Here is a 20,673-nt window from a genome sequence, read left to right on the forward strand (position 1 = left end):
CTTCCCTAACGGTTAATATCCCAGGAATGGCCAATTCCGAGCGAGACCTAGCTACAAGTACGTTCATAAAACCACTCATTTCATAAATCCCAAATGGGCAAATTTCAGGATGTCACACCTGTCACACAAAATCACAAATAAAGTGATACCTGACATCAATGTGCTTCTTCAACTCGTAAGACATCCAATTTTTAGTCGAATATATGTCACTTTGATTGTCGCAGTATACAACAATCTTCTCCTTTAGCAATCCCAAATCATTGGGCAAATCTCCGAGTCAAATAGCCTCCTTGATTGCCTCGATTAACACCATATATTCAGTTTTAGTAGTTAACAAAGCAACTACCAACTTTAATTGCGCTTCCTAACTAATGGCACTACCCGTGAAAACCTCTATCCATCCAAGTAACCGGCAAAATTTGAATCCACATAACCTATTACACCTCTTGAAGCTTGTCTCTTCCCAAAGTCAAACCGACGTCTGTTGTCGCCCTCAAAAACCTCACAATCCATTCCATAGCTTCCCAGCGTTTCTTTTTAGGATTACTCTTATACCAATTCACAATACGAATAACATGCGAAATAGCTAGCTTAGTGCAAACCATAACATACATAATACTACCAACGACGCTAGCATAGGGAACATGACATATATTCCATCTCTCCTTTGACTGTAGGGGAAGATCAATTGAATGTTTGAAGTGTGCAGCTAGCGAGGTACTCACCGGTCTTGCGCTCTGCATACTAAATCGCCTCAGCGCTGTATGATTGTAATCACCTTGTGATTGCCAATGCATCCCTACATACCTATCCTTCTTGATCTTCATACCAAGTATCTTGATCTTAATTACCTAAGTCTTTCATCTCGAACTCATTACTTAATTGCAGTTTCCGCACATCAATATCAAACATGCTCTTAGCTTCTATTACATATCATCAACATACAACAATAAATAAATGAAGTTACCAACCCCTAATCTCCTATATTACATGCAGTTACTGTGGGCGTTCTTACTATGCTGCTCAATAGTCATAAAGGAGTCAAATCGTTTGTACTATTGCCTTGGAGATTGCTTAGGCCATAGAGTGATCGTTTCAGCAAGCATACCTTGTCTTCACGACAAAACCTAGTTGCTGGATGTATATCAGCTCCTCTAGCTCTCTGAGTAGAAAAGCTGCCTTAAAATCTAGCTGTTCGTGCTCCACGTTGTCCGCCGAACCTATCCCAACCGCACCCTGACTGAGCTATGTTTGACCACAGTTGAAAATATCTCATGGTAGTCAATACCGTCTTGCTGTGTGAACCCCTTTGCTCCTAGGGGTGCTTTTATATTCGATTGCCTTTGAACCGAAATTGTCATGCTTTTTCTTGAAGACCCACTTGCATCCTACTATCTTCTACTCCTATGGAGGCACTACCAATTGCCATGTTTGATTCTGCTGAAGGAATTCCATCTTCTTTCCCATAACACCAATCTACTATTGAGCCTTTACACCTGACACCGCGTTTGGATATTAGAGTGGGTCCTCGGCCTCCTCTTAAGTAGACAATGACAAGTAACACTATTAGGAGTAACAGAATCTGCATAACCATACCTTTGTTGTTCTCTGATCTCTCTACGTTCTTTGCATGTCAGTATGGAATACAACGTGTCTGTGAGCTCGATCTCACCACCAATACTCCAGGTTGACTTGTGCCTGTTGGTAGTTTGTTTGTAAAACAAACTAAGAGGTGCCTTATTCCACATCGAAAGGATGTGAATGCGCTAGTGGACGAAATTTGGCACTAATCTACGATCATTATTTTTTATTTATTAAATTTCGAAATTATTATTATAAAATAACTGTTTTGTCCTACTGAAACAGTGTGACAATTTGCAATAGAGTGGTGGTTATTTTTTAATAATTTAATTTCGAATTTATTATTTCTGCCTAACGGTTATTAGGCGCTTTTACAACCTTTGGAAGCTTGTCTATTGGGACATAATTTCTTAACCTTTGAAAGGTTGTGTTTGTTCGGACATAACCTCTTCACATTTGAAATGTTGTGTTTGTTTAACATATATAATATTTCTACGTTTTTGCTCACGATAAAGATTTACCATTTTTGTTTCTTACAAGAGATATGCAACCATCTTTTCCAATTATTTCCCTTGAGAGATCCTGGAGAAGTACCATAATTGCTATATAGCATTCTTATTCGAGACTTTGTTGTATCCTGAAGGATTTTTGTTGGTAATCATTAGCAACGTTGTGGGGAAAATAATTCCTTAAAAAGAGTGTTATCACGTCTCAAAGTTTGACTCCATTGTTCTTCCCGATTCATGTTGATATTTCCCCAATAGTGCCTTCATTAGCATTTGGCTCGATGTCATCACTACTTGTGTATGTTATCCAATGAGCCTCCACCTCAAGTTCCACCTGTCTCTCGACCCCTTTATTAGTTTATACTGCCCGAGTCTCCTTGCTATTATGTAGCATCGTTGATTCATAAAAGGGGACATCTCTTTGATGATGTATCCGGCAATTTAAGATTTGGACACCACAACCTGTAACCTTTCACCTCATGCATAGCCAAGGAATGCACTTCTTCGCCCTCGGCTCCAACTTACCGTCCCTAACATGGGCATATATGGGACATCCAAACACTTGCAGGCTCGAGTAATTAGTAGATTGACCAGTCCACACTTCCTTTGGAATTTGGAACTCGATGGCAGATGTTAGGGATCTGTAAATTAGGTGACATGCCAAAGTCACAGCCCGAGCCCAAAAATCTCGTGATAGACCAGTATTAGAGAGCACATTGGGTTCTCCGAAGCAAAGTTGTGTCCACCATTCTGCAATTACATTTCGTTGTGGTTTTCCAAGCATAGTGTGATGCTTGTCAATTCTGTTTTCTCTGCAGAACTCATCAAACTTATTTAAACGGAGCTCTAACCTGTTGTATTTTCTAAGCCTCTTCATTTTCTTACCCGTTTGATCTTTTGTCAAGAGGTAACTGCTTGAAACAGATAAAAGTTCATATCTCTCTAAGACATCTCCAAGTCGCGTGTGTTGTGGGCGTAACATAATTTATGATCTACTTGTTTCCAGCCGAATTGGCAGACACAAAAAACAGTCTGACTCCTCTCCGCTGACTTGTGCGACATTCACGTAACTCTTCGATCTTCCCCACTTTCTTTGGCTTTGGGCAATTCCTCGTAATGTGCCCTTCTTTTTTTATAATGATAACATTCAAGGGACTTGTTCCCGTCTTAGATTTCAATGCTAAATTCATAATTTGGGGAAACTTATCATCTTCCTCGAATGTTAAATTCAAATTCTGTCTCTAATAGCGCACACATCTTAATGCGCTGGCAGATTAAAATCATTTCTGCGGACATATTTGTCCAACTCAGACCTCGAAGAAATGAATTTCTACAAGTGAATCTATCCATGCTATAAAATCTAAAGTATCTCTAAATCAAAACGTTTCCCGAAAATTGTAGTGAAGTGCATGTTGATATGCTAGAAGATGAGTAATGCTAATAACATATATTATTAATAAATAACAGATACACTACTAATTACATTGGAACTTATTGACTAGTGTCTTCATAATTTTCAAATATTGTACTAATACTGTACGTAATTATTGGACATATTTCCCTTCAAATAGAGGACAACACGATCCAACTTCGATGCACTTACATAGAATTAACACATGTTTTACTTGGGAAAATCAGAGTATGATCACAGTGAAGTGAATCCTGCACATGCCTTCCTCACCGAAGGTCGATGAAGCTGCGGAATCAATGGATCTTCAAGCTGAGGTTTGACTAGAATCCTATGCTTTAATTCAAGAAATTTGAGTAAGATACGACAAATTAGGGACGTCCCCAATGACTCCGTAGATTAAAAAACACAACTAGCAGGCCATCTCGTCTCGACTTTTTAACCTTAATTGGTGAGTGTAACTATCAATAAGCAGCAATTTAAAACGGAAATAGAGCAAGAATAAGATAGAACGAAATTGGGCACACCCAAGATGGACGACAGACGGGGAATTACATTTTGTCATTTAGGTTTCGGCACTTGTTGCAAAGTATCTTCCAACCTTCCGAATTTTGCATCCCTACTAAAGTCTTGAAATCGGTTGCAAAGTACCCTCTCAACGTTTGACTCCGACTATTTTTTAGTTGAAGATCCGACCATGTACTTATCGCCCAACTACTTTTACTCTCTTTAGGAGGGATAATTCATCCAACAATGTGAGAAATTATGTTTTTGCCCTTTAGATTTTGGCACTTTCTGGCAAGTTGCCTCCTCACTATTCAATTTTTGCAATATCTTGTCGTAGTCTCGAGAGATCAGTTGCAACCTCCCCCTAGTGTTGGCTATATTGCCTCCTCACTTCTCGATTTTCTTTGCGTTTCTTATTTTACTTTGTGCCTTGCCCAATTGCAAGCCCTACAAAGTCGGATTGAATATATGCAAATTTTGAAAAACCATTCAGATTGTAACATATGGCAGCGGATTAGGTTATTTAAAAACGAAGGATGATGCATATTAGGTTCTAAAACATAAAGCGGATGATGATGCATACGAGCTATACAGGCTGTATCTGATAGAGATTGGGATCTTTTCAATTAATTGACTCAGTTTATCTCAAGAGATCATAACACATCAACACCCATTGAAGCTCTTCCGCAGAAGAGCTTCAAAGACGCGTTTGAGCTGCAGTAACATCATGATCTCATGCAGATAAATTGATTGAATGACTTTTCTAGAATGGAGAGGATCAGAAAGCCCATCAACAAGATACAACGTCCTCAAGTATACCCTGATTATACAATTTGAAAATTGTCTTCGGTTACGCAATTTACGTCAGCTTTCATATAAAGTCCTCAAGGATGCCCTGATTTTCTCATCCAGGGATTGATGGCGATGGTTAAGAAAAACTCTTTTCTCAGTTGGTGTTCTTGTAATACACAAGTTATTGTCATGGTTGACGAAATTAGATGTTGACACTAGCAGGGATTCGAATAAAGGAAAATAGAATCAATAGTGTGTTTAATTAGGAAAAATTTCAAATGAGGGCCCAAAGTGTTTTCATTTTCTCAAAAAAGAGCCTGAAGTTGACTTTGTCTCAAATAAGGGTCTGAAGTGCCATCGTTTTCTCAAATAAGGGTCTGAAGTTGATTTTGTTTCAAATAAAGGCTTGAAGTGGCCATATCTGTATTAAATAAGGCCTGACCTATCGGACCGAAGGGCATTTTCATCTTTTACATTTATTTTCCTTTTTTTCTTTCTTTTTTTTTTCCCTCTTCCCTTTGCCGGCCAGTCTTCGAACTCAGGCAAGGGCGCCCCTCGCCTGATGCCGACAAGGGCAACCCTCGCCCTTGTCCGCCCATGTGAGGGCGGCCTCGCCTAAGGCCGACGACCTCCGCCGGCCATCGATGAGGCGTGGCATGGCCGGGGAGGGAAGGGGGAAAAAGAAAAGAGAAAAAAAATGAAAAAGAAAAAGAAAAGAAAACGAAAAAGAAAAGTAAAAAAAAACAAAAAAATATACTTATAAATTTTTTGACTAAAATACCCTTGCCGGAATAGTTACATGTTGGCAAGCCGGCCAAAGGCCCTTATTTGAGACAATTTGGCCACTTCAGGTTCTTATTTGAGACAATGTCTACTTTAAGCCTTTATTTGAGAAAATGAAAGCACTTCATGCCCTTATTTGGAATTTTCCCGTTTAATTACATATGCTAACCTTCATAACATATTTTCAGATAAAGCATATAGTTATCAACCCCAAGAGATTAATTGCGTTAGCACTTATGCTAGCGATTGACTATGCAAATCTCGAAGCGCAATCGAGTCATGGAGAAGGGATTCCTCGAACCGAAAAAATGGACTTAATCAGCTTTTTTGAGCGAAAAATTGCATAAAATACCATCTGCTTTTTTATCATACAAATGGGTCAACTTGTTACAAAGGACGTCGCTCTCTTGAGAATCTATTTTACAAAGTATTGTGCGTGCGGCGGCGTGTTGATAACTTGTGCGTAGGGTTATATGGAAAAAAAAAGTTAACCAATATTAACTCGAGAGGCGTGTGAACTCAAATCGTGCAACGTCAGGATGTATGCAATCACTGGTCAAAGACAGGGCGTGACGAAGTTGACCTAGCTTTTTTGCCAATTCTGGTTTAGCTTTCACTCGTAGATGATTAGATTATTAATGACGGAATATTTGGTAATTACGATTAAGATACATTTGATTTCTCACTTTACGTTGGAAAAATCCATCTTAGTTAAGTAAACCTCAGAAATATGGCCTTTCAAGGAATGGCTCCCAAGTTGTAACACGTAGCAATGATGTAAGTATTGTGAAAATTCAAATACAAACGAACTTTAAGATACAAATATTGGGAGATTTTTAATAACCCAATGAGGTCTTATTTTTCTTTTGGTGATCTAACAGTCACAAGCTCCACAAACGGTTTGTTCATGGTACAACCTTTGGTTAACCTTGTGGTAGTGAAAAGCTTCGCCAATCTCCTAAGCCTAGTAAGACGTAAAGGTGGCAAAATGGGTCTGGAACTCATATTTTAACTCATTTAATGGTGTGAATCATAAATGGGTTGCCTTAAATTTTAAAAACAAGTTTAAATGGATCATAAAATGGTTACGTACAATTTAAGGGTCTTAAATGAGTCATAAATGGGTGACTTAACAAGATCAAGTGACTTACTTTTTTTAATTGTTTGAATATTTTTATAATTTTTTATTTTATTTTTATGTTTTCTTTTCTTTTTCTCTTTTTCTTTTTGTCCTTTCCTTTTTTTTCTTTTCTTTTTTTCCTTTTTCCTTCTTCTTCAGTTGGTCATCAGCCTGCAAAGCTCGAGCTTTGATCTAGCAAGGCCGAGGCCTTGCTGGTCTCTGGTGAGCCTTGAGCCTTGCGAACCTCTAGTGTTGGTGAGGCCTTGTTGGATTGGCGAGCTTGAGCATGGTCGAGGCCAGCGAGCTCAAGGCTCGCCAGATTGGCGAGCTCATCCCCACAGATGGCCGGTTGAAGAAGAAGAAAAAAGGAAAAAAGAAAAAATTAAAAATAAAGTAAAAATAAAAATTCTATCTTTTTAAAAAGGAAAAAAAATAAATAAAAATAAAAAAGAAAAAGAAAAGAAACGATGTTAACACCTAAATTTTGACCGACCATTTAGTGATTAATTGCATAGAAAATTAGGGATTAAATTTTAACCCCTAAACAAAAATATTAAAATTGCATAACATATAGATATTATGAACATTTGCACTAATAGTTAATTTGGCCCATATAGTTTTTAGGATCATGTAGATTAATTATTACATTGGACCGGCAGTGGTGAATGGACCTGAATCAGTCACGTGAATTGAGCCTACTTTACATGAGAAATTCGGTCAAGCCATGGAGGCATAGTGGTTGAAAATCAAGCCCAAGATTAGAATAACTAAAGCTTCAATTGAGTGAGGTTTAGCCCGTCAAAGTTAAAACAGGCTTTTTGATTAAAGAGCCCATGAAGATTAAGCCTTTTATTAAAAAAACCCATAATCAAGATTAGGGAATAAAAAACCTAATTTGCACTATAAATAGACCTTAACTCTTCACAATTGGGAGGGGGCCACACAATTCTATACACGGCCACACGAGGGCGAGAGAGAAAGCGATTGACGGCCACAAGAAAAAAGTTTGGTGGAAGAGGGGGAAGAGGCAATTCATGAGAAAAGAAAGATCTTCTTCCCAGGCGGTCGTGGGGCCACCCGTTGCTGCGTCTCCATCCCTTGAATGCACATACAAAAGGAGGGGCACTGATAGAAAGTCAAGCACACCGGGTTGTCTTGGGAGACAATAAAAGCTATTACATCTCAAGGACGACCACTCCGGATGACTATTATTTACTCTCTCGAAATTGCGTTTGATTGCACAATCGCTATTCAATCTTCTCTATAGTCGCTATGCTTTGTTAATAAAGCAAAAACCCTAAAGAACAAATGGTGTGAATTGCTTTGTTAATTAGAAATCATATTAGAGTTGTTTATGTGATTTTCTAGCTAACAGTGCAAATGCTTACGTTGCTAAAAGAGAACAAGGACACTACAAGTGTCAAAACTTGTGTACAACGCTCATTTTAGTGCCAAAAGTTTCCGTTAGATCACTTAAGTGCCAAATTTTTTGAAAAACGATCACTTAAGTGCCAACTCCGGTCAGTTTGGCTAGAAATCCGACGTGACATTTTTTTTTATTAATTTCTGAAGCCGATGTGGCTCGCCGGAGGTTTAGTCAGCATATACAGTCAGCATTTTTTATTTTAAACAATTTTATTATTTTGTCTTTTTTCCGTTTCTTTTCTTTTTTTCCTTTTCTGATCTATCGGCCGGTTGCCGGTGGCCAGGCTGGGCACCGGCGAAGCCTGGGAAGGGCTGGGCCAGGGCCTCGCCGGCGACAGGTAAGGCCGCCCCTCGTTGGCCATGGGCGAGGGCCTCGCCGGCCATGGGCGCGGTCGGCCTCGCCAGCTGCTAGCGAGGGATGGCCTCGCCAAATCTGGGCGAGGTGACCGCCGCCGGCGACAAGCGAGGCCGGTCCTCGTCGGCCATGGGCGAGGCCGGCCCTCGCCAGATTTGGGCGAGGCCGGCCTTGCCAGCTGCCGGTGAGGGGCGGCCTCGCCAGGTCTGGGCGAGGCGACCCTCGCCGGTGGTAGGTGAGGCCGCCCCTCACCGGCTATAGGCGAGGCCGACCCTCGTAAGATCTGGGTGAGGCCGGCCTCGTCAGATCTGGGCGAGGCGACCCTCGCTGGCGACAGGCGAGGTCGCCCTTCGCCTGCATCTGGTGAGGCTGGCCTCCCCCAGATCTAGCGAGGGCTAGCCTCGCCCATGGCCGGCGAGGGGCGGCCTCGCCTGTCGCCAACAAGGCCCTTGCCCAGCCCTTCTCGGGCTCGCTTGTCACTAGTAGATCAGAAAAGGAAAAATAGCAAAGAAAGGAAAAAAAAGAAAGAAAAGGAAAAAAGAAAAAAAATAAATTTATTTAAAATAAAAAATGCTGACTGTACATGCTGACTAAACCTCCGACGAGCCACATCGGCTTTTGAAATTAATAAAAAAATGCCACATTGAATTTTCGGCCAAACTGATTGGAGTTGGCACTTAAGTGATCATTTTTCAAAAAGTTTAGCACTTAAGTGATCTGGCGGAAACTTTTGGCACTAAAGTGAGCGCCGTACACAAGTTTTGACACTTGTAGTGTTCTTGTTCCTTGCTAAAAGGTATGTTATTCTCCTAAGCTAGTATTTTATTTACTGTATTCTTTATTGGGTGTTAAATTAGTGGATTACGCACCCGCATGGTCATCCCCAGATGTTAGCAACTAGGTAATAAAATAGATCCAAACTGCCTGCTTAAACATTCTTTTTGAAAAGAAAATGTATCGAAAGGGTGTTAGACTAGCTCTAGCGTAACCAAGTCCCCAAACTTAAAATCTTTGGTTCGTAAAAAAAAAACATATCTCCCTATGTTTTATTTAGGTTTCTAATCGACCTACCGCAAATAGATTAGTGGCGACTCCTAGCATGAAAATATTTGCACGTTAAAAACTTTAGCCCTAAGTTGCGAATTGGTAGGGCTTGGGAGGGCTCGAGTTAGGCTTTGTCTTAATAATTCATTAGCCGAGGTTAGGTCACGACAAAAGAAAAAAGAAATATTAAATCATATTCCTATACCAAACGGCGGAATATATTTTTCATTTCATTTTTAGGTTTCGGTAAAAAATTAGAAAATATTGTTATTTTCTTGGAAAATGACTTCCTTGAAAACATTTTCCAGAAATGTCACATTTTCCGCGAAACAAACTAAGCCTCAATTTAAAAGAAAATTATAAAAATTGTCAACTAGTTTTTTGTATTGCATGGAAGTGTTTTAACAATATAATTTTTTTAAAAAAAAAATCAAAAGAAACAATTTTTCCTAGATTAGGTTAAATATGGAAGTGATATAGCAATATGGGTTGGGTATAGATCACTAGATTTGTATTGCATGGATGTTGACACCTAATTTTTAGCCAACGCGTCATTAAAAGCAGAAAATTCGAGATTATGGTTTCCGATCGCGACGGAACCCGTTTCTTGAACAAAAAGTGTTGTTTTTTAATTCCGTTTGTTGGCCTTGCTTCTGTAAACAATTTTCTATTCATTTCATGCAAAAACCCGAAAAGTCAAACGGTTGACTTTCGAGTTGACTTTTTGGTCAATCTTTTGACCAAAAGTCAACCCCGGGTCAAATTGGGGCTTTTCGCATAAAAAGATTTGACCATAAAATCAAACTCCTAGTGAAAAGTCAATTAGGGTTTGACTTTTGGTCAAACCTTTGACCAAAAAAATTAAAAAATACAAAAGTCCAAAAATCATCTTATTTTACATTCAATTTGCCTTTGGCATTTGAAATTTTACAAAAATCGGTTTTGAATCAACTTTTTCCCAATTTGCGGAATTTGGTTCAAATCGGCCAAAAATGAAATTACTTCATTTCTAGTCATTTTTTAGGTTAGTTTTCTTCACGACATTTGATCTAGAGGTAATCTTATATTCAATTTTGGAACCAATTTTGTGACTCCAAGCCAAATGCAAAAACCCCCAATTTTGGCCATAATCAGCGATTTGGATCGATTCTTCATGATTTACGCAATTGAGGCACGAATGAGCCTAATTTCTTATATCAAATCCAAATTCAAAATCAATTTTAGAAGATTCACATGAATTTGAGCCAATTTGATCAATTTAGTGATCCAATGATTAAGAAGTCTAAGAGTAATTGGTCCAATTAGTGTAATTCAACTTGACCCACTCTAGACTAATATTCAATTTGATGAATTGAGACTCAATTTGGCTAATTGGACTTCAATTAAATTTGTCAGTCTAGTTTGACCATGCAATTACCCAAATTTAAGAACAATTGAGCTAAACAAGTTAAATTGGATCAATTTGTGCATGAATTTCAAATCGGTTCAATCCAATTTGATCGAATTCAATATTAATGGGGTCAATTAATCATGATAGAGATCAAATTGTACCAAATTGGAACAAAAGGAATCAAAGATTGAACCAGTTCAATCAGGCCAAATTCGGGGCTAACCGGCTCAACCCGGTTTGATTCAAATTGAACCGGTCTGATCTGACTGGCCATTTTCCGATCGAAAATCCGGCGATCGACGGTCCATTCCAACTAGCCAAGGCTGGCCACATCCTTTTGAGCCCAAAAATGACAAAAATGCCCTTAATTGAAAATTACGAAAATGCCCCTAAGTGAAATTACTAAAATGCCCTTCTTTAAGGATTAAGCAAATTAATTAGGGGATAAGCAAATCAATCATGGCCATCCATTTAGAATTGATCATGTCCATCCATGATGCCATGTCACCAATCCTTAGTCCTTAAAGAATATTCTTAATCATTAAGGATTCATTTTAGGCCATTGGATTAATCTAAGGGCTAAGATTCAAAGTTGAGGGAAGTATATAGTCTTTTTTCCCTAAAAAAATTGGGGGGACACTCATTTTCAGATTTGAATTCTCTCTCCTCACTCTCTCTCTCTCTCTCTAAACTCACGATCTCTCTCTCTCTCGTTCTCTCTCGGCCGCCGGTCATCCCGCCTCCTCGCCGGCCATTTTCCGGCGAATCACCGCCTCACCGTCGTCCCCCACGGTGAGACAAAGCCGGTCGCAAGTTCAGCCAACCTTGCTGGTGGCCGGAGCTCCTCATTCCGGCGAGATTCTTCCCACGGCAGCATCACCGGCAGCAATTTGATCAGCCGGTTCAAGCGGCTGAACCAGCCGATCGGCATTCCCACCGGCGATCCCGAACCTCCAGCAGCGTTCCTCGGCGTCTTCATGTGGCTGTGGTGGCCGGCTTCTCGTTGAACAGCCACCGGATCGTTTATTTTGACTTGATTTTCCGTTACTAGTTCACTAGTGCGAGATCGAATCGATTCTCACTATAGTTTGTGCAATCTCTTCTCATAGGTTGTCGAGCTTTCCGAGATTTCTCCGTGTTGTTCTTGATCTGAATACAGAGGCCGGATCGCTCGATTTCGCGTCGGAGCATCGTTAAACAAGGTAAGTAAACTTGGATGTTATTCTGCAAATTCGTGTACAGAGAAACCTGTATGTTTGAGATGCCGATTTCAGCTCATTAATGTCGAAATCTTGCGAAGTGATGAACTAGAGAATCGTAAAACACGTCTTAAGCTTCGATTTGATATATTACGTGCCTCAATCGAATTTAGTTTGCTATGTCAAAACTCTTTTGAAAGTTAGGATCAGAATCTGGAATGTGATGTCCAAGTCTGTTCTGATGTATTCCTGATTGACGTTGTGCTGTTTGATGATTTTTCTGATTTTTTATAATCATTTTTTGAAAAAAATTTCTTCATGAAATCGTAAAGCACATCTTAATCTGTTCATCATAAAATTTTCATAAAATTCCAATCATTTTAGCATGGTACGATCTGCAACGTCATCTATGCATGAATCTGGTGACAGGCTGGTTTCTGACTGACCTTCGTGTGTTCTTCGATTTTCATAAATTTGTGTGTTCAAAATATGAAAAAAGTTTCTTCACGAAAGTTCACACTGAGATCGAGATCTTTCTATTGATACTAATTTTATCAAAATCTGAGTTCATTCAAATTTTCAAAAGGAATTTTTATGATCGAATCAGTATCTGTGTTCAGATCTGATTTTCATTCCTTTGAAATTCAAAATATGTTTCTCCGAATTTGATAAAATTAGAGTCCTCCTTTGCAAAAAATAAAAATTAAAAAGTTGTTCATTGAGGTCTCATTATGTTGACTGAAAATTTTGAGGGCCTGATAGCAATTTTTGGAGGATCAATTTGCTTAAAATTTCATAAAAGGTCTTCTCGGGTAAAAATTTGATTCGCAGTTGAGTCCTTTGTGAAAATCGAATTTTATAAAAATTTGGAGGACTTTTTAGCAAAAAATCAAAATATCAAATTTGTTGCACACGGAGAATACTAACTCCCTAAAATTTTTCACGTGATTTCGATAAGGTTTGTTATTTTTCCCGCCATTATTTTTAAATCCATAACGGAACCGGGTCCAGCCTGTCACCGAGGGTAAATTTGACATTTTCGGGAAAATCGGTGAGGATTTAGAAAAAATGGTCTTCTTAACTTTTGATTCTCATGTCATAATATTTCTAATGACACCTGAATCACTTCATTTGGACATCATTAGGTTAGTTAATCACATCTGAACAGAAGCAATCCGAATTAGATAATAACTGAACAAGTGGTCTCCTTATGAAGCCCACTTCTCATTGTTTGATTAGCTTCGAAATAAGGCCCATGGGCTTGAATGCATGCTTATTTCATTGCTATGCATGTGTTTGTTAGATGAATGTTAGGCCCGGTGCATGTTCGGCGGGTAGTCCATTGTGGTCACTTAGAACCCGACTTTAGGGGTTAATTGATATGAGTTGCCGTTTTGTGAATGCAAATGGTAGCACATTATCATTAACCATTGATTAAATAATATTAGATGATTAGGTGGGTGGTGAATCGAAATGTATGAAAAACAAAGGCCGATCCCGAGGCCCGTGCTTGATTAGTGAATTGTTTGCACCATTGTTTTTCTTTGGTTATTCTTTTGGACATTGTTTGTCATAAATGTATGTTGTGAATGCAAACACCAACACCCGAGAGACGGTCCATGGGTGGATAATCCAAAGTTGTAAAAGACCAAGACAATTGACCGATGTCCAATCCGGTCTCAATTTGTATTCATTTAATGATGGCGATAGACCGATGTCCGATCCGGTTTCAATTTGTATTCAATTCATTCATCCCCGATCATGTCTCGGGTTTTCAATTTGTGTTGTAATAAACACCCGACGAGTTGCGGGTTTTTACTTTCTCGCACTTAGAATTAGCTCGTCTTTTCAATACTTTGAGTGTTTACTTTACGTAATGCCTTTTAATACAATCGTTTCTTTCTTTCTTTTCTAGACTAAGATAGGATTAGTTTAGAATCTTAAATGAAAACACAAAAAACAAGATGCATGATCACATTGTGGACTAAAACTTTGACATGAAAATGGTAAAGAACAAATGCATGACAATTTAGATAACAACCATGTTAAGTTTAGCGGTACCGAAAGGGCGTTAATAGAAATATTAACGTAAGCTAGTCCCCGAACCTTTGATCTCTGGTTTTCGTAGAAACCAATACGAAATTCCCACGTATTGGTTAGGTATTCTAGCCGACCTCCGACCTAGGCTAGTGGCGACTCCTAAAAAATATAAAATTAATCCGCTGTCACGCGAGGTATGAATTAGGGAAGATTCACGTTCATGAATAATGGACTGTACGGATGAACCATCTTTTATGATGTACCGTATGGACCGTTTCATGAACACTTACCTCTAAACCCGCTTCACCGAGTTCGGCCCTCGTGAGGTAGGTTGCGACAATGGAAATGGGTTAAAACAGGTTAAATGTGTTAGTTTAGGTTGGACCATTTGTGACCCGACGGACCTGATCCCATTCGTTTGATAGATCTAGTAAGGCATAATGCTAAACTCGATTGAATCACTCAAATATGTGATGAGATTGTATGCCTTTGGTGAAGTAGAGAGTCATACCTATGAAGTATATATAATTATGTGTTCTGGCCAAACTCAATTGGGCGTGAATGCTAACCATTCTATTTTAGGAATAGATTTCTAGCTAGAAATAGATTCTATTTCTATCCCTGGATGAATTTCTGAATAGAGATATTCGTTTGATAACGACACAAAATTTATGCCTTTTATGCTCTTTTCCATTCATTGATGGGCAGTGGCCGGCGGCGGCGGTCCAAAGGCGGGCGACGGCGGGTGGCGGTGGTCGACAGGAGGCCATCAGGGAGTGGCGGCGACAGTCGGTGGGAGGCGATCACAAGCAATGAGAAGAATTTTTATTTCTTTTTTTGTTCTAGAAATAGAAAAGTAGAAAGTTTTTACTTCTCATTTCTGCTCCAAACCTATTTCTGAACTAAAAATTTGTTCCAGAAATAGAAAAATAAAATTGCGTTACCAAACGGATTTCTGTTTCAAATTTGTTCCTGGAACAGAAAAATAGAAAAATAAAGAAACAAAATGGTTATCATGTGCGTCCTTAATTCACCACACGCTTTCTTTGCATAGCATTGCAACAACCCCTTTAGGATGGATAATCATAATACATCTCCAAATTCACTAGAAAGGTTATATAAGAACTAATGGTTGGATATTGGATTATTCTTAAAGTTGGTAATTCCCATTTTAGTTTCCTAATCATGTCATATGAACTTTAGATCTAAGTACGATACATTATGTTTAATAATTTCATCACATTCTTGAAACCCATAGATGACATATTTGCTAAATGGGTCAAATGATCCGATTAATTTGACATGTTCAAGATACAATCTCGTAAGTAAACATGTGAATTAAACGTATTGTAACTTGAATAAAGGTATTCAAATGTGTCATGTCGATATGAGCAACATGTTAACCTATTTAATTAAACATGTCTCTTTGACCAAAAAAAAAATAATTAAACATGTCTCAACGTGCAATAAATGGGTTGCAAGGATCAACTTGCGGATGACATATTTATTGTTCATGTATAAACGAAATGACTTGCTTATGAGAAGAACATGATTAAGCTCAAACAAAACATGCTTAACTACGTGTCATGTACATATTGTGTTAATCCTAATTCCAAATGAATCAAATAAAAGGCATCAAAGATTAGTGGGGGTAATTATTCAATCAGTTCTAAACATATTTTATAGATACTAATTCAGTTATAAACTTATTAGTTTTGCCAATTTTTTAGTCCAAACCTTTGCGCGAAAATGCAAGTAGTCCTTTTGGCCAATTTTCATCGGAAATTACTGACGTGGCGGTGTGCCGCGTAGGATGGCTGGTGATGACTAGACCACCACATTAGTGATTTTCGATGAAAATTGATTGAAAAGACTACATTGGAATTTTGCAGAAATGTTTCGGATTATATTAGCAAAATTAAAATGTTTAGGATTGAATTGACATCCGTACAATACGTTTAGGACTGATTGGGTAATTTTCTAAGATTAATGTATTGAGAAAAATGTCAAGATCTTGGGTGTTCCTATCTCAACACACTATTTTAGATTTTGGGTGTTCCGCCAGCCAAGTTGGACGGAGTTAACGGAAGGACTCGATTGCACCAATTTGATCAATTTTAGGACTTGATTGCACTTTTTGCAAGTTTTATGACTTAATTGCATTTTCGTGACAAGTTTTTAGCACTTCCAATGAACATATCCCAAAAATATTTTTATCAATTGTCGGATGTTATACTTGATGGGTGTGAGGGTGAAGAACGTAATATTGAGCATCAATCAACAAGTAATTTGAGTTTTAAAAAGTATGGTCGAAATGTTAAACTTCTGTTGTGTAAATCTTCTTCATTTGTTCAAATCTAGTCCTCTAACTTTAGTATTTTGTAACTGAGTCCTCAAATATTTTCATTTTTTAGAAAATATTTTTTAAATCATTCATTTTTCGCGAAACAAACGGGGCCTAATTATCTAACACTTGATTTTTTCCATGTAAGTCCTTTCTCCAATCATCATTCACACTTATTTATGTTGATATGTTTGTTCAATATGGCTGTTTACAATACAGCCAAACGAAAGCGAGAAAAGTACTTTCAAATTCTAGAACTGAGTCTAATTAAGGGAAAAAAAACGGCAAAAGTATTATATTTTCTTAAACGTGTGCTTACAATTTCTGAATTGAATTTGGGCCTAATGATATGCTATTTTTCACCATGAGACTAAATATAATAATTTTAAAAATATGTTTCTCCCTTTTGTTTCAATATATGCACATCAAACGGCCAAGTTAATGTATTTATTTGTGACAAGTGATAACTAAAGAAGACTTTCATTGGAAAAAGAAAAAAATGACACAAACAGTTACTGAACTTTGGCCCAATGTGCAATGTGGTCCTTGAACTTTAACCCAATGTGCAATGTAGTCTCTAGAATTTTAATTTGTTGAAGGTCATCCATGAACTTTTGATACATGTTCAATTTAGTCCTTGAACTATATAAAAATATTTAATGTAGTCCTTCCATTAATTCAAGTTCAGAGACTACGTTGAACATTTCCATATAGTTTAGGGACTACATTGAACATGTATCAAAATTCCAAGAACCACATTGAACAAATTAAAAGTTCAAGAACTACATTGAACAAATTAAAAGTTCAGGGACCATATTGCACATTGGGCCAAATTTTAGCAACTGTTCGTGTCATTATCCCTTAGAAAAATAGAGTCAAGGACTTGATTTGCACCAAATAAGTTTGAGGGCCCAATCGTAAAAGCCGCATAAATTACACGACTGTATCGGGACCTATCTCATTATGTTTTTGATGATTTCTTAATTTTGACCAGTTTAATGTTTATGAGACGAACATGATTAAGTTAAAAGACACATGCTTAACTACGTGTCATGTTCATGTTGTATAAATGGATTGTGTAAAAAATTGTTAGTCCTCATTCCAAATGAATAAAATAAAAGGCATAAAAGATTAGTGAATTGAGAAAAATGTCAAGATCTTGGGTTGTTCCTATTTCAACGGTTTGTTTTATACAATTTTGCTTTTGTAGACTCGATTTGACATCATCAGCGACATTTTTAATGAAACATGTATGATGTATTTTGCTAACTACGTGTCATGTTCATGTTGTATAAATGGATTGTGTAAAAAATTGTTAGTCCTCATTCCAAATGAATAAAATAAAAGGCATAAAAGATTAGTGAATTGAGAAAAATGTCAAGATCTTGGGTTGTTCCTATTTCAACGGTTTGTTTTATACAATTTTGCTTTGGTAGACTCGATTTGACATCATCAGCGACATTATTAATGAAACATGTATGATGTATTTTGCTTTTGTCTCGGTTTTAAACAATCTAGTCAATTTTGTTAATAATGAACATGTATGACAAGATCTATCGATAATTTCCAAGTTTAGAAAATAAAACAAGGAACTTTTCAAAATTTCTAAAATATTGATGACCGTACGAACTCCAATAACCAACTTCGAATATTTTCGTATAATGGTAATTGAAATAGTTTGAGATTATAAATTGATAATATAAATCTTGTCAAGAAAAGATGGAAGGCCTTACAAACAAAAGGCAATATTAGTTATAGTAGCAGTCAGATTTGGATCCCAAACTAAAATACTTAATGAGTGATATTAAATTTATTTTAATCATTGTCGGATGAAAATTGAAAGGGTCAACTAGCAAATTATAACTTAAAGTTCAAAGCAAACACGCTTTGTAATGTGTCATGTGCGTGTCGTAGAAACGGGTCGTGCAAAAATTTGTCAAGTCCTAATCTTAAATGAATCAAAGAAAAGGCATCAATTCAGATACTCGAATCGAGTGAAATATTAACATCTTGGATTTTTCCTATTTCAACGGAATTTTTTGAAAAATTTTGCTTTGATGAACTCGAAGTGAGGTCATTGGTGACAGAGCTAGAAATCTCAAGATTGTGGGATGCACGTATGAACAAAAAGGTATCCATGGCCTTACGCATTTTAATAATCAATCGAACTTCTAAATTTTTCGTATAAACGGTAATTTAACGTTTTTAGATGACAATGGACAATGTAGTTCTCGTCAAAGAAAAGATGGAAGGTCTAAAAACAAGAGGAAATGCAAGTCAGTCAATGCTCTCTATTTTTGTATCTATTGACATAGAATATACAGTACAGCCTATATCTCTTACGTATCAACATTTCTGGTATAACATATAACACCTAAGCAAGAACGCAAAGGAGAAGATAATTCATCTGCATATATGGCTCCAAGGACGATGGCGAGAGTGATGAAGATGACTATAATCCATCTCAGCATCGTCTAAAAGAAGACATCCAAACGTATCGTCTGCACTGAGCCTGCACTGTTCTTTCACCATCAAACCGCCATTCTTGACCGCCTTCTTCTTCCCCTCCACCATCGCCAGAACACTTTGGAACACCGAAATGTCGCATGGGATTCTCAGGACACCCGTCTGCTGAAACCCGAACACCTCCTTGGCCTCTCGCAGCAAGAGCACAAACGCCTGGTGGCCCAAGTAGTGCACCGGGATGACGAACCTCTCGAGCTCTTTGCCAACGCAGACCGCGAGGTGGCCTTTCGGGACGACGTTGCTGTTGCTGCTGCTGTGCTTCTTGTTGTTGTTGCTGTTGTCGCTGTCTGATGATAGAGAAGAGATCGTTCTTTTGAGGAAGCTGATGCTCTGGGGAATGCTGCCGCGATTTGGGCTCATGGTGGCGGCGGTTGTGACAATTCTCGACATGCACTTCCTGAGGAGCCGCCGCAGTCGAATCACTTTGCTGATCTTGTTGGGCTTTTTAGGGGACTCCATGGCGTCCACAAGAAGAAGAAGAAAGAAAGAGAAGAAGTTGTATAAGAAGAGAGGTTGCAATATGCCCTAATCTAAGAAACTGGGCTCTTGCAATTTATAGGAGTTGTGAGTCGTGAGATACTAAGCAACCCAATTCTATTTTGTGACCAGCTCGTGAAAGATTTAGTTTTGGAATATGCTCCAAAACGAATAGCACGTGCCCCTATGAATGTTACTTTTTCAAATCAACATCAACTATCGAAAATCGAATTCAAATTCACTATTTGTCATATGCTTTGAGAAAGCGTGTGAAAACCAAACTTAATATGTTATATCTTTGATAATTATCTAATAAAATTTATAAATAATCTCATGTTTACGCGGCTGTTGTGCGTTGTGGTGGCTGCTGCGCAAGCCACATGGACCGACATAAATTATGAGTCCTAATCATTGCTTGGCGGGTGATGGTGTCATTTTCACACCCTGTTCTAAAGTGTAATTGCATTTTCTCTCTCCATTCGTTCCTTTATAAGAAGAAGGACACTTTCACTTTTTTTGGCTCTCCTTCACTTTTTCTTCCTTTCCATTTCCATCTTCATTATAGGGGAATATAACAACTCAATTTTTTGTTTAGTACGTCGCGTCGCAAATCGAGATATTAGACTGACTAAATTTATCTATTACGATGATCCTGCATGCGTGGTTTCTGATGCCGATGGGGCTTCGAACGGTCAAGGACCTCGTACCATTCGACTGTACTATTCAAACTCCTCCCTCCAATATTCATTAATTGTAATATAATTAAGATTGGGATTAGATGCAGTTGTCTTGGTTGTGGTAAATGAACTGTAAAGACATTGACCTAATAAATTAATGTGACTTATTTGCTGAACTTAGATGATAACCTCTTGCAAGAATAAGATAATCCAAGCATTGACGTTGTTGCCACTACTGTGCAAAGCATAAATAAATGGGCAAAATTAACAAAAAAGTCATAAATCTATTGTAATTATGCCAATTTTGTTCATCCAGCTAATTTTTGCGGATCGTCCCCACCGAAGTCTTGAAATCAGTTGCAAAGTCCAGCTCTCAACATCGACTCCGGCTAATTTTTGGCTGGAGATCTTGCGATGTATTTATCGCGCAACTAATTTACTCTCTTTAGGAGGGATAATTCATCGAACAATGCGAAAAATCACATATCGCCCGTTTAGA

General features: G+C 38.1%; 1 protein-coding gene across 1 annotated transcript; it reads right to left on the minus strand.

Annotated features, from left to right (window-relative positions):
* Window positions 1-18,768: 18,768 nt before the first annotated feature.
* Window positions 18,769-19,520, minus strand: LOC115686556 (protein SMALL AUXIN UP-REGULATED RNA 9-like). The gene has a single exon (XM_030611898.2). It carries the CDS (start codon window positions 19,477-19,479, stop codon window positions 18,898-18,900), a length of 582 nt encoding a protein of 193 aa, XP_030467758.1. The 5' UTR covers window positions 19,480-19,520; the 3' UTR covers window positions 18,769-18,897.
* Between the last annotated feature and the right edge of the window lie 1,153 nt (window positions 19,521-20,673).

This window comes from Syzygium oleosum, unplaced genomic scaffold (assembly GCF_021117445.2).
Source record: "Syzygium oleosum isolate NSW1041296 unplaced genomic scaffold, Sole_v2.1 Sole_v2.16, whole genome shotgun sequence".
NCBI lineage: Eukaryota > Viridiplantae > Streptophyta > Magnoliopsida > Myrtales > Myrtaceae > Syzygium > Syzygium oleosum.

What these genes read in the sequence shown, in the direction of transcription:
- LOC115686556 (XM_030611898.2), bottom strand. Translation starts at nt 19,479, where the DNA reads ATGGAGTCCCCTAAAAAGCCCAACAAGATCAGCAAAGTGATTCGACTG.